The sequence below is a fragment of the Molothrus aeneus genome, chromosome 21 (genome assembly GCF_037042795.1).
Source record: "Molothrus aeneus isolate 106 chromosome 21, BPBGC_Maene_1.0, whole genome shotgun sequence".
NCBI lineage: Eukaryota > Metazoa > Chordata > Aves > Passeriformes > Icteridae > Molothrus > Molothrus aeneus.
This window is the reverse complement of record NC_089666.1, coordinates 1,362,623-1,376,953: the sequence shown is the minus strand read 5'-3', so window position 1 is coordinate 1,376,953 and position 14,331 is coordinate 1,362,623. Positions and strand designations below refer to the sequence as shown.

General features: G+C 46.7%; 1 protein-coding gene across 2 annotated transcripts in view; it reads right to left on the bottom strand.

Annotated features, from left to right (window-relative positions):
* The window catches only part of CAPZB (capping actin protein of muscle Z-line subunit beta), a 62,931-nt gene that overhangs the window by 34,640 nt on the left and 13,960 nt on the right, over nt 1-14,331 (bottom strand). For both annotated transcript variants that reach the window (XM_066563987.1, XM_066563986.1), the window contains exon 2: nt 11,725-11,814. In XM_066563987.1, coding sequence (XP_066420084.1) covers nt 11,725-11,814 — 90 coding nt within the window. The remainder of the gene's footprint in view (nt 1-11,724; nt 11,815-14,331) is intronic.

Below are 14,331 nucleotides of genomic sequence, written 5' to 3'. Positions count from 1 at the left end.
ACACAGACACACACAAACACACAGACACACACACACAGACACACAGATACAGACAGACACACACACACACACAGACACACACACATACACTCCAATTCACTCTGTGCCAAGGCAGCCAGGCAGTGACTGTCCAGGGCTGGTGGATAAAAGTAAATATTTACAGAGCAGTGGGAATGAGGGAGCTGCTGAAGGAATCCCCCATCCCTAGCCTGGAGTGAGCTTTCCCAAGCTCACAGCAGTTTCCAGTAGCCAAGGATGACCGGGCTGGCTAAGGAGAATAAACATGTCTGTGTGTGTGTGTGTGTGCACATGTCAAATCCCACACACCTCCTGCATCCTGCACAGCCCCCCATGGATCCAGGACCAGCTGCCCCCCTGCCCTGCCCCTGGACAAAGACAAGCTGTGCTCCCAGCGTGGCACAGGGCCTGTGACGCCCTGCAGGGACACGAGGCTTCGTGTCCCTGCACACACTTGAAGCCATGTGCAGCCCTGTGCCCCAGCCCAGGGACCACCAGCAACCGTTGCTGCAGCTGCTGGCATCAACCAAGCAGGGCAGGTGTGCTTCCTGCTGGAACACAGCCCAGACCTCACTGCCAGAGAAATGGACTGAAGCAAAATGTCCTTTCCAACAACACAGCAGGACCACAGTGTGACCGTGTCACAGGGGTCTGAGGATGAGGGAAGAGACCAGGATCTGACTCCATGTTTCAGAAGGCTGGATTTATTATTTTATGATATATTATATTAAAACTATACTAAAAGAATAGAAGAAAAGATTTCCTCAGAAGGCTGGCTAAGAATAGAAAAAGAAAGAATCATAACAAAAGCTTTTGTCTCAGACAGAGAGTCTGAGCCAGCTGGCTGTGATTGGCCATTAATTAGAAACAACCACATGAGCCCAATCCCAGATGCACCTGTTGCATTCCACAGCAGCAGATAACCATTGGGTACATTTTGTTCCTGAGGCCTCTCAGCTTCTCGGGAGGAAAAATCCTAAGGAAAGGATTGTTCATAAAATGTGTCTGTGACACCACAGCACAACTGGAAAGTTCTTGAACAGATTGGTAACAATGTGCTAATAAAACAAGAAAGGAATAAGCAGTGTGGAATGTCTTCTACAGATCACTCTGCATCATAGAGATGAAAACCTAACTGAGACTGGAGACAAAAGGCAATCAAGGGCAAAATTAATCATGGAGTGATGAATTCACAACTCATAAGAAATGAAAAGAGGGGGAGGGAGGAATAAAGAAAACATGGAAATGTGCTTTCTTCTCTTCAAGCCATTGATTCAGTGAATGGATTAGCACCATCTCAAAGGAAAGAAGCCTGGAGGAGAAAAACCAAATTTGGGGTGCAACAGCCCTGAAATGATTTTAATGCACTAGACAGGACAGAAGAGATCAAACTGCCTGGAACAAAAACATTCCTAACCCCAAGTACAAGGCAGTACAGAGGATGACAGTCAGAGTGAGCAGAGACACACATAAACCAATGTGACTGTGAAAAATAAAAAAAAAAATCCTAAATGGAAATGACAAAACAAACTGTGGCTGCCTCATCCCTGAAGTGTCCAAGGCCAGGTTGGATCAAACAACTTTGGAGCAACCTGGGATAGTGGAAGGTGTCCCTGCCCATGGCAGGAGTGGCACTGGATGGGCTTTAAGGTCCCTCCCAGTGATCCAACACCTGACCCACACAATCTATCCTTAAACACAAAAAATCAGAGGCAAACCAAGACATGGTTGGTAAAGTGCTGAAAAAGCTGAAATATTCATCTGAGTGTTTTTATTTTAGTCTCTACAGACTGTAACATGGCCATGAATGAGAACTGCAGAGCCCAGGGCAGTTCAGGGCTTAACCCAGCTCGGGGCTCTCAGAGCTCCTCCTTTGGTACCTGTAGGTCTGGCTGAGGAGGCCTCAAACCTACAACACATTTCTGGGTAAACACAAGTGGACAAGCAGCAGCAGCAGCAGCTTTTAGGGAAGTTCCTCCTTTTCCTGAGACCAGACAACCCAACAGGGGCTGATCCAAATCAGCAGTGTGGGCACAAGGCAGGTGAAATGATCAATCTGTGAGCACATCTGGTGGAATCCCCTGTCCCTTCCTTCTCCTCCCCATTAACCATTGATTTTGGGCTGACTCTTCAGGCTGACAGCATCTCAGTCTGCCTGCCTGGCCTCAGAGAGAGCCCAGCCCTGGAGCTGCATGCAGAGGGGACCAGTGGAGCACAGCCCTTGGCCAGCAGCCCCTCAGCACAGGGACGTGCCCAGGGACAGACTCTGCCTCTGAGCTGCCTTTGGGATGAGCAGCAGGGATGGAAACAGAACTGGGGGGAAGTGGCTTTTCCCCAGTCTCTGCTTCCACTCTGGTTCTTTGGGCACAGCCCACACTACACGTGTGGTAAGGGAGCAGGAGAGGCCTCACTGTGCACTCCTCCAACCCCAAATATCCACACAAAGCCTTCTCACAAAAACCCCAACCGAGCCTGAGCTGATTCCCCTGCAGAAAAGCTGAATTCACAGCCCTTATAAAAACCCCTCACAAGTAACTTCTAGATTTAACTTTCTTTTAAGAACAGCACATGCCTGGTGTGGGGTTTCTGCAGGGCTCAGAGCACAATCCCATATTGACTAGAAGGAACTTGTAACCCATTGTTGTTTTAAGATGCAATCTACTGAACTGAACTTATCTGTGGATGATTTGGTAACAAATCTTCGTGAGCAGGGTCTCTTTCCCAATTTCTGAGGGCTGTGGTTATTCCTACAGCCATAACAGTGACTGCATTATATCACACACAAACTAGAATATAATACTGCACTGTATTATAACCCTGCATTGTAAAACAAGCTGTATATCCCATCTCCTTGGTACAGACACTCCACAAGACTTCAGGCAATCTATTTTTTCCCTTCTTGTCTTTCAGAATAAAACACAATAAACCCCACTCATCTAGTTTGGAAATATTAGAGAATTTTGACAGTATTTATAAAAAGAACAGATATTCCAGCTGATGGAACTATTAGTGTAATACTAATTATTGGAAAAGCACCAAAGTGAGGTACAGTTACCCCAAGAATGTTATTTTTATACCATTTATTACATCAACTGTACTTCCTAAGAATGAATTTACAATTTATGCACACTGCCTTTCCTCTTCTACTCTTGAAAATTGCTTACAAGGCAAAGGCAATAATTTGAACAAGGTAATTTGCAGCTTTAAACACTTCAGGTTTATGTTCATGAGACTATGATTCCTTCTGAATTTAGGTCCTTTGGATTCTTTTCCATGTCGAGTGTTGAATCTTATTAAAACATTTAAACTGAATCTTACTAAATCATTTAAATTACTGTTGTGCACATTCAGACTCTTGCAGGATTCAGTTTATCTTCTGATCCCAGCAAAGGCAACTCTGCTTGGAAGGCATCTGATGCTCTGAGTTTTCAACAACAGTGGATTTGTGTTGTTAATTTTTCTTGTTAAGGTTGTTCTGTGTTAACTGAAGAGCCAAAACTCACTCAGGTGCCTGAGCACTTATCTACAGCAGTCATTACATGTGGATTTTTGTCTTCAATTTAGAAACACAAGAATGAAGCCACTCCTCAGTGCAAACTGAAACACCAAAGCAGTGATTTGGTTCCATTTAGCACTGCACTACAAATAAATGTCACTGTGCTGCAAACACTAGAGGATGAGGTTCTTTTATAAGCAAAGACTGGGCTCCCACCTTTGTTCTGACACAATCTCTCCCCACTCCAGGCACTGCAAGGTCACATGCAGAACACAATCTGCACCTTGTATCTCCAGCTAGAGGCCAGCATTAATGTCACCTGGCCCTAGGGCACCCTTGTTCACCAGATCAGCTCTCAGCCATCTCTTCTGGTGGCTCTGGCCACTCAGGGAGTGAGACCACCCTCACTGTAAATTGGCAAGAAAAAAAGGAGATCTGGGGCTCAGCCTGGAATAACAGCATCATTCACAAGGAACAGGGCACAGTGTTTGGGGGATATTTTTTTCCAAGAGATACACAAAGGATGTGTAGTGCAGAGGAAAGAAAACCTGGATGAGAAAGCGAGGGAAACGTGTCGAACAAGGATCCTGTTGTCCTGTGAAACCAAACTCTCCTGCAGAGCTGCCCAGGTATGTGGACAGTGTTTTAATTAAGGCAACTGCTCTTCTATCAAGACAAATAATCACTTGTGCCAAAGTGGAAACCATACCCTTTTTGGAGTAGCTAAGCTCAGTCGTTCCTTCTGGACTCACTTCACGGTTCAAGGAGCTTATTAGCAATTAAACAATTGCTTCTGCATTAGTTTTTAAAGTATTTTTAAACAATATCTAAAAACAAATTCATCCAGGGAAGAGGAGTAATACCTCAGTTCTCCATGTCTGACACACAGCCCCCATCCTTGCTTTGACCACACTGAATTGCATCAAATTCTGCACTTCACACACTCAGGACAATATTTTGGCTGTGTCCCCTCCAGTTGAGCACACCCAGGTGGTTGTTTTCTTCAGCAGCCTTGACTGAAATGTACCACATCTCCCACTGAAACAGGAACATTCCTGGTGTACCAGTCTTAAGAAAGAGTCTTTTTCCATGTTTATTCAGAGGTCAGAGTTACTGACCTCCACAGGAACCTTACGCACTGGAAAACTCTAATAAATGCAGCAAAATTAAAGATTTTTTCCTTAAAGAAGCTGAAGGAACAAGGGGGAATGACTTTAAACTGAAAGAGATTAAGTTTACTTTGGAGATTAGAAAGAAATCCTTCCCTGGCAGGGTGGGCAGGCCCTGGCACAGGTGCCCAGAGCAGCTGGGGCTGCCCCTGGATCCCTGGCAGTGCCCAAGGCCAGGCTGGACAGGGCTGGGAGAAGCCTGGGACAGTGGGAGGTGTCCCTGCCATGGCAGGGGTGGCACTGGGTGATCTTTAAGGACCCCTCCAACCCAAACATCTCTACAATTCTTGGAAGATGAGGCAAACTTCAATTAGCTAAGGAGTCATTCAGATCCATCCTGTTTTGAATCTGCATCTGCAGGAATCTGAACCTGCAGGTATCTGAACATGCCTGTGAGGAGAGCAGTTTTTAACTGAAAGCCCAATCCCACCAGGAAGGTGAGTATTTTTATCACTTGTGAATTTTCAACATTAAAGGAAGTCAGAAGAGCTGCTCCAGTGGTTGGGGAAACCACTCCAAGACACACCAGCCCATGGAAGCTCCCTGGCCCTCTCACAAAATAACCCTTCTGGCACACCTCCAGCTCAGATCCTTCCTCTCATAAAGCATTATTCTCATGGTTCAGAGTCCTTGCACAGCCCCAGAGTTTCCTGTTCCTGCAGAAGCAGGCACAGCCTAGTGAATGTTGTGGGAGCTCAAGAAGGAAGCCTGGCTCCACTCATCTTGGGCCTAAAGCCACCAGTGAAGTCACTCCCACAAATCCCCACAGTGCTAAACCTTAATTGGATCCATCACAGGTCCAAAGGCCACACAACCATGAAGCTTTGTTTATGAAATGACACTTAAATGGACTTTAGTGTTCAGACATAACTGATACTGGAAACAGCTCAGTGTTATTCATGTCCTTGCACTGAATTCCAGCACTGCAAGAACTGGCAAAACCAAAATTAAACCAAATGAGCTTTTCTGGAAAAAAGACAGATATTAACAAGGTTGCAAATTCAGGTTTGTCCAGCTAACTGTGTCATAGCAGACATGCCACATTAATTACAGAATGTTTTAATTCAGCTCAAGGAACTCCATTTAAAAAGGTGAGAACCATTCATAAAACAGGATCCTTGGCTTTCTCCCTGTGCCTTGCAGGATGAAACAGGGCTTTTGCTGGATTCCCCTCCTGAAACAAAGGCAGCCATCTGGCAGGCACAGCCAGAGTGCCCTGGGCTGTGCCTGTGACCTGCAGGTGAAGCTCCTGGATCCTGTTACCAGCCCCAGTCCCAGGAGCCATCACAGGGTATCAGTGTCTTGGGAAGTCCTGAGTGTTTGTGTCAGGGTCCAGCTGGGGCTGGAGACACCCAGCAACAATTTAGGGATATGCAGGACATTCTCTCTGCAGTGAGTATTTCTCTATCCCAGCTTTCCCCTCCATCCTTTAGAGAGGTTAGGGAGGTTTCCATCTTCACACACACGCCCTTCCAATGATATTTAAACAGTTATTTTAAGGGTCTCTAACACCAGCAGTGCAGTGGCAGGAGCCTGGAAGACAAAAAGGCTTAAAAATAGAAAGAATAAGTGATATAAGGCCAGAATTGAAATTCCCTTTTCCAATCTCATGCCAGGAAAGGGGTTGCTAGCACTAAGCCAAGCATCACATTAACAGTTTACATATATTAATTGCTATCTCCAACTACCATCAAGATATTCAGAGGTAATCTTTGCTGGCTGGAAAAGCTCCTGCTTGCAGCCACTCACTAAATGGAAAAACCGGCTCTCAACCACCATACATTTATTTAGAGAGCCAGAGCCCCTTTCTTTAGCCAACAATCCTTGTGTTAGAAACCTGCCTGGCTGCTGGCAGCTCATCCCACAGGTCAGCAAGTCCAGGCAGAACATCAGGTCAAAGACTCAGCTTTGAGCCCACAGGGCTGTCAAAGCACTTCTGCTTCCACCACCTCTTTTTCAGCTTTCACTGACTGGATCTGATTTTTTGTTTAAAACATCTTCCAGCCTCACCAGACGCTCAGCTGGCCATCTGCATCCAATTATTTTATCTCTCCCTGCAACGCTGCACAGTGCTCAGGCTCTTGGACTCCAAACACAAAAAGCTCCAGTCACATTCTCATGTTCTTTATGGTCTGTGCAGCCCAAGCAGTGCAGTTTGCCTGGGGGTAAATTCTGTAGCTTCATATATCTTCAGTGACTGAAGGCATGCAAGCAGATTTGGGACTTGCCTGGAGCTCACATGAAGCAACAGCCTGAACTGTGCTCAAATATTTCAAAATCATCAGTTTATTCATTTTAAGATTCATCACTCCAGGATTTTCTAAAAAGTAACACATTCTACTAAAAACACTTCAGTATTCCCCTGTGATGAGAAAGGAGAGCTGATCACCTCCTAGATCTTTAATTGCAAACAGAGCCTTCAAAAATAACCAGCAAAGTTATGACTGCTGTGTCTATAAAGAGCTCTCACTTCAATTCTTCAATGGCAGCATGACTTGGTTCTGTTCTTCAGGAAAGCTTTCACTTTTGGGAATGACTGCTGCTTCAGTACCAGCTTACAGGGGGAGACAGGGAGAAGCTGTGGCTGTGAGCAACCCTCCCTCCCACCCTCCCTCCCTCTCCTGGCCAGCCTGTCCATCCTGTGAGGACCATTTTCTGTCCCCACTTCATGCCAGGCAGCTGATATCCCTGAGTCAGCCAGATTCTTCATCTAATTTGTATTATACACACCCAGGCAAACATCCAAATGAAACATTCAGCAGGAAATTTGTAATTGCTAAGGGAACCTGCTTAACTCTCACCAAGACTAAGAGTGCATCAACCTCCACACTCCATCAAAGCACCAAGGCAAGCCTGCCACAGATCTGTGATGTGCTGCACATGGCCCATGAGGACAATAAATCCACTTTCCTTCCATCTTTGCCACCTCAGCTCTCAAAGACACATCACTGAAGGTGTCTGAAGAAAATACCCCAAAAGGACTCTGGAGGCTGCAACCCCAGACACCCCTCACGCACCTTGTCCTGGGCTGCCAAGATGTCCCAGCAAGGGACCCTCCATGGCAGCACTGCCCAGAAGCTGATCCTTCTTTGGGATTTCTCCTGGAAAGAAAGAGCCCAGCTAAAAGCACAGAGGGCTGACTTTGTGTACAGCTGACCTTCAGAGAAGGAAGCAGGAGAGCAATTGCCATGGACTGTTCTGACCTTTCAGGGTGAGCTGCTGCCCACCCAGAGTGAGCTCCACCAGCTTCCCTCCCTCACAGCTCCTGACACTCAGAGGGACTCCATGAGCCACACAAAACCTCCCTCAGCTGATCCCAGGACATTTCCAAGCACAGAACACCTCAGAGTCCCTTTCCAGCAGGTTTTGAGAACAGATGTGATCCACAGCAGGGTTCCCTGGGAGCACAGTGAACCAGCAGCTCCTGGACAATGTGAGGCAGTAAGGAGGTGCCACAGCATTTTTGTGACTTAACATCTGAACTAATGCTCCAAGTGCTGTCACTACACACAGAATAATTTAGGTTGGAAAAGACCTTGAAGTTCATCAAGTCCAACCTCTGACCTGGAGCATCCTCACAACAAACCCATTTAAGAGCAGTGCAATCACCTTTCTCTCTCCTCTTCTGGGAACTTCCTTTCAGCTTGGACTTGGCCCACAGGCAGGTGCTTCAAGGCTCACAGTTTCCAGAGGAGCTCCATGGAAAATTATTCCAGTTTAAATTAGTTGTCCTTAAAAAGGCATGTGCCTACAGCAAACTTTGTAGAGATTCAGAAGTCCTCTTGCACATTCTGACAGCCTCTGAGCAGTGTACTTACAAATAATGACTAATTGAACCCCTAGCAGAGCATTCCATGCCAAGGCCCATTTCCAGCACCATGCACAGCTTCTTTCAGGCAGACTTCTGGAGGGCTGTGATTGACAAGGTCTCTAATGAACTCTAATTGAAGCCTCAGCAGTCTGAAAAACCCAACAACAGATGTGGTGAAAGGGCAAACCACAAACTGTTTTGCTAATGAATGAAAAGTGTCTGGGCTGATGAGGGCCAGTGACCCAAAAATTCTCTTTTTCCACCCACCCTTTTACTTCTGTTCAAGTTTGGGCCGTTTCCCTTGTCAGCACAACACTTGGGGGCAGTCATGGACAGCCCTGGACACACTCCATCTCTTCAGTTGGGTACCAAGATGCTCCTGCAGGAGCCACAAGCAGCAGAACATGGATAGAGTAAGAGGGACCTCAGGGAGGGAGCTTAGTGTGGTTATCCTTCCCAGCAAGAACACCAGCCCAGGAGTGATTTTAAACTGCCAGAGGGCAGGGTTAGGTGGGATATTGGGAAGGAATTCCTTCCTGTGAGGGTCTGGCACAGGTGCCCAGAGAAGCTGTGGCTGCCCCTGGATCTCTGGAAGTGTCCAAGGCCAGGCTGGACAGGGCTGGGAGTGAGGTGGTGCCATGGAAGGTGCCCAGGGCAGGGGGTGGGACTGGATGAGCTTTAAGGTCCCTCCCAGCACAAACCATTCTGGGACTCTGGGAAGGAGATGCCTGCTCCTCACTGTCTCAGTTCTGGAAAACTCTCTACATACAATGACATTTCTGGGCCATCTTCTCTCCTTTCAATGGATCTTAAGCAAGCAGCCACCATCAGTCTGGAGATTAAATCCTATGAAAACACCATGGCACACTGAGCTGCAAGTAATACCCTGAGCTTCACCCCAAATACTGACATGAGCCTCTGCTTGCCACCTCCTCCACTGTGGCAGTGGAGTGAGCAAGGAAACCCAGCACAAGGGAGCCTAGAAGTCAGGGTGCCATGTTTTACAGTTCTTCCCCTCAGCTGAATGAACCTGCTCACGCTCATGGAGCATTTGGAGTCTGCCCTTTTTCCTCAAGGAGGTTCTTGCCTGCTAATGGGACAGGCAGCAGAATCAAAATGACAGATGTAAAGGCTGGGGTGAAATTTGCCAAAAAAAGGTGAAAAATCTATTTACTCCAGTCTGGCTCCTGGTGTTTCTGGAGCTGTTACAGGTGGCAGAGCACACACTGCTCTTGTCTAACCAGTGCACACTCCAGGAGCTCAGGCTGAGAGTGGCTGCAGAACAGGTCTATAGGTGTCTCAGCAATAAAGGAGTTGTGCTGGATTTAATAAATTATTTCATCTCAGCCTCAGAGGAGGGGCTGCAATGCCTCATGTGGGGCACACAGACCCTCCTCCAAACAGGCCCCAACCTGGTCTGGTTCATGTTACACTGTGAAAAGGAGCCCAGGGAGTGTGTTGCTGATGGAAAGCATGTAGAGCACTAATGAGCACCATCCAAAAGTAATTCCAGCATTTAGAGGTACCCAGCAATTTTCTGAGTCATTAAAAAACCTCAGATCAATTACACAGTCAAGCTTACCATGGCTGACCAAACAACTCCTTGTTTGGAGTGGTCTGGGAGCTGCTCAGACCCCAATACCCACTCAGTCCTCCCAATTTCATCACAAAACCAACCATGTCACACCAGATCAGATCAGAGATTTAGTTACTTGTGTCCCACCTCCAACCACAGCCACAAAAACAATGCTTTAGGTTGCCAAGGGCTTTGGGGCCACAGATGTAGCCAATTATTAAATGGTTTCAAGAAAGAGAAATAATCCTTTCCTGCAGGGAATAATTCTTTCCTGACCCCCAGAATTCTTACCTGTACCTTGGCTTACATAAGTCAAAGAAATGTTTGATAAATTTAAGTCAGCCACAACTTTTTGACCACAGCTTACCAGCACCAGCTTTAGAAGCACTTCCCAACCAAACCTCTACCTGGTAAGCAGCTGCTCTTCTGCACAAATTTAGAAGCTTAGGTCAGAAATAAGCAATGACAAGAGAATCCAGTCTTCCCACTAGCAGACTCTGTGCAGATTAAATCCATATTTCAGTAACACCTCCAGTTACTCCAGAGGCCACTGTGCCACACTCTGTTTGAAGGGACATTTGGCACTGACCAGGTTATCACAGCCCAAACATGCATCACAGGATGTGCCACTTGTAAGGAGCCTAGAAATCCTTCTTACATCAGTTTTCCTCCCTAGCAGTGTGCAAAGGACAACAAAAAGTTCCAGGGACAAGCAAAAAAAAAATGTATCAGACACAAGATGGTCAGCCAGGTTTGGTTTTTGACACTAGACTGCAGAACATCTGAGAGAGCACAAATTATAAATAGATTTGGGTGTTCTCCAGATGCCCAGACCTTCTCAGCAGTGTCTTTGCAGCCTGTGGGGCAGCACAGCCACTGCACCTCCCAGAGCTCCACAGAGCAGGCTGTTCATCAGGAGATAATACCCAGGTGCAAGGGCCTGCACCCATCTGCACACGCTGTCCCAAATTCCAACAGCAGCCTCCAAGCTGGCACCTGGGCTGAGTTCATTAGGAGAGCTGCTAATGACTGCTCACACTCACTAAGTGTCCCTGCACACACAGCCCAAAACAATCCCTGGATTCCTGACATTGCTTGGCCAATGGCTGTTTGTTCAACCTTGCCCAAAGACAAGGGCACAGACAAATCACCAGACTGTCACTGCCATATTTTCTGAAAAATCCCTTTGCCAGGATTTCTTCTCCTGGGAAGCTGAGGAGCCTCAGAGAAAAATGAAAATAATAATGATCTGATTGCTTCTCCTGTGTTTTGCTGCATTGGAATGTGGTTGGAGATTGTTTTATCCAACAGCTGGTTGGTTGTTTGGTTTCATGTGAATTGTTTTGACATAATGACAATCACAGCCAGCTGTGTCAGGACTCGAAGCAGTCACAAGTTTTCATGATCATTCTTTGTAACTTTCTGTCTGTATCCTTTCTCTATTCTTTAGTATAGTTTTAGTATAGCATAATATAATAAATATAATAAATATAATAATAAATTAGTCTTCTAAGAACATGGAGTCAGATTCTCAATTCCTCCTTCGTCCTGGGGACCCTGAAAATACCACAGCAGACCTTCCAGATGCCCCAGAAGTTCTTACATGCCAGCCCTTTGTCAAGAGGCACTTCCTGGGGCAGCACCCAGTACTCACCAAGTCAATGAGGTCACTGAGATTCTTCTCTATCTGCTGTGGAGGCAGGCGCCTCATCAAATCCAAGGCACAATCCAGCTGCTGGTCACTCTGCAGGAACAAGAAGAGCCCTTGGTCACAAGGTGGACAAGAAACACAACACACAGCTCCCAGCAGCAGCATGCTTTGCATTAATACAGTTAAAATTCACTACATTTGATTGTGGATTATGGACTTGGCAAATTAACACCGTGCAGTTGATAGAAAGGAGGGCAGTCCTTACCTCACCAAACTCCTTCCAATGTTTCTGAAAGTGTTTAATGTGTTGTTTTTCCACACTATCTCAATAATAACCTGGGTTAGGGAACTGAAAGTTCCTTCTCCCAAAGCAGGTTTAACACTTCCTCGTTTGCACTGATCAGCTTGAGATAACCAGCACCCAAGACAAACTCTGTTCCACCACAGAGCTCCCTCTCCCCTGCAGCTTTATCAGAAAACCAGAATGAAACATGCACATAAAGCATTATCCATTATTTCCTTCTTCCTACAAAACACACACCAAGAGCTGCCTGTACCTAAGAAATCAGGGATGCCAGTTATTTATTTAGAGCTAACACAGCAGCTTTCTGCAAAGGGCTCGCTGGAGCTGCTCTCACACCAATTCTCACACAAAGAAACAACCTTAAACTCCACTTCAGTGTCAGAAAATGTGCCCCAGACACTTGAGGAGCTGAACCATGGTCCTGACATAACCTTCAGCTGTCCTTTCCACCAACAGACCCAGACACTTTCCTGCTGACCTAACAACACCCAAAACCTGCACAAGTTCCTTTGATCCCAGGTCAGGTGAAGCACAACCAGTTTGCTCTCACTGCTCCTCCCCTCCTTTTTCTCTTTGCCATTTCCAGCCACCCAAATCCCACGAGCTGAGGTTTAATTTCACCCTCCCGTGTTCTGTCAAGCTCCCAAGGTCTTATTTAAAAACAGCTTCAATACTAACACAGTTCCATTATCACATTATCCAGCACAGCAGCCCCCAGGACAGGGAGAAACAGGAAGCCAAGTTTCCTGCAATGAAGCCAAACCTGAGGAATGAGGGAAGGAGGGAGTTTCATGGACATCCATTAGGAAGCTGTGCATTAGATGGCCATGGGAAGGGAACTCCTCACTTTTAGCTACTGAACTCTCAGAGCCCAAGGACAGAGACTCTGGAGGTGGCCTGTGCCTGCCCAGCTGTGCAGCCAGGCCAGGAGGGATCTCCCTTCCCAGGTACTGTCTGTACCTCCTGCTGCCCCTGCAGCCAGGAAGGAAACCTGGCACATTGCCACAGACACTGTCACAGGGTCCTGCTCCTCACTTGTGATCATGGGGACGCTCAGGGAAGTGCTCTGTCCTCCTCTGCCAGCTGGAATTGTTGCAAAGATAAAAAAGCCTAGGGAAGGATGTTAAAAACCACCACTAAAGCTGCAAGCCCAGAGTAAGTATTTTACAGGGAGGCAAACTGAAAATAAAATACACTGCATGGAGGAGAATGCACACTTGCAGTGTTTATGGATTAACCAAGAGAACCCAGAGTGACCATTTTTACCCAAAATATTCAGTAACAGCTGTAAAAGACACGAGCAGGATTGTTTAAGGCAGAGATCCTCCAAGGGGTTCAGACACAGCTGACATCCACGGCTGTGTGCAATGGAAAAACAAAAATATCCAGGCCCATACAGTGCCTGGTACAGTGCATTTCCCTGGTAGCAGGAGGGAAAAGCAAGGCTGAGCAGCAGGACTCCTCAGCTTCTCACAGAGCATTTAGGTAATTAAACAGCTTGCCAGCAGATCTCCTAAAGCACCAAAATAAAGGCAGGTTCTGCTGCAGTTGTGTCCCTAAATCCATGACTATTCAGCCACTTTAATCCAGCATAAATCCAGCTGGAATGGTCAAAAAGGCAACACGAGCTGACAAATCACAGAGCAAAGTGGTAGCCTGGAGTATGAGAGACATCTGGTACATCCTAGTTCAGAAGTGAACCAGGATCTCCTGGTTCTTTCTCTGCAGGTGAAGATTTCAAAGGCAGCTGTGTGGCCAAACCCAGGCTCTGGCTCAGCCTCTGCCCGGCTGGAGGAGGTGGAGCAGCTGCAGCAGTGACACAGAGGGACAGGCAGCACAGCCCAGGTGCCAGCAGCACCCGGCTCCCTGGGGCCAGGGGGTGAAAATCCCAGCGTGTGCTGCCCCTGCACATGAGAGTGGCACTGGATCAGTGGAGCTGAAACCCCCCAGAGCCTCCCACAGCCGTCAGAGGAAGGGGCTCTGGGGGAGCTCAGGACATGCCAAACCCCACTGCCACTGACACATTTTATGAAAATCCTGTCACGAGGATTTTTCTCCTGAGAAGCCTCAGAAAAGAAATGTAAACAATAATTATCTGATGGCTGTGGAATCACCTGGAGATGATTCACATTGGTCCCATGTAGATTGTTTTTACTTGATGACCAATCATGGTCCAGCTGTGTTGGACTCTCTGGTCAGTCACAAGATTTTATTATTCATTCTTTTCTAACCTTCTGGTGAAATCCTTTCTCTTTCTTTAGTATAGTTTTAGTATGTAATTATAATATAATAGAAATATAATACAA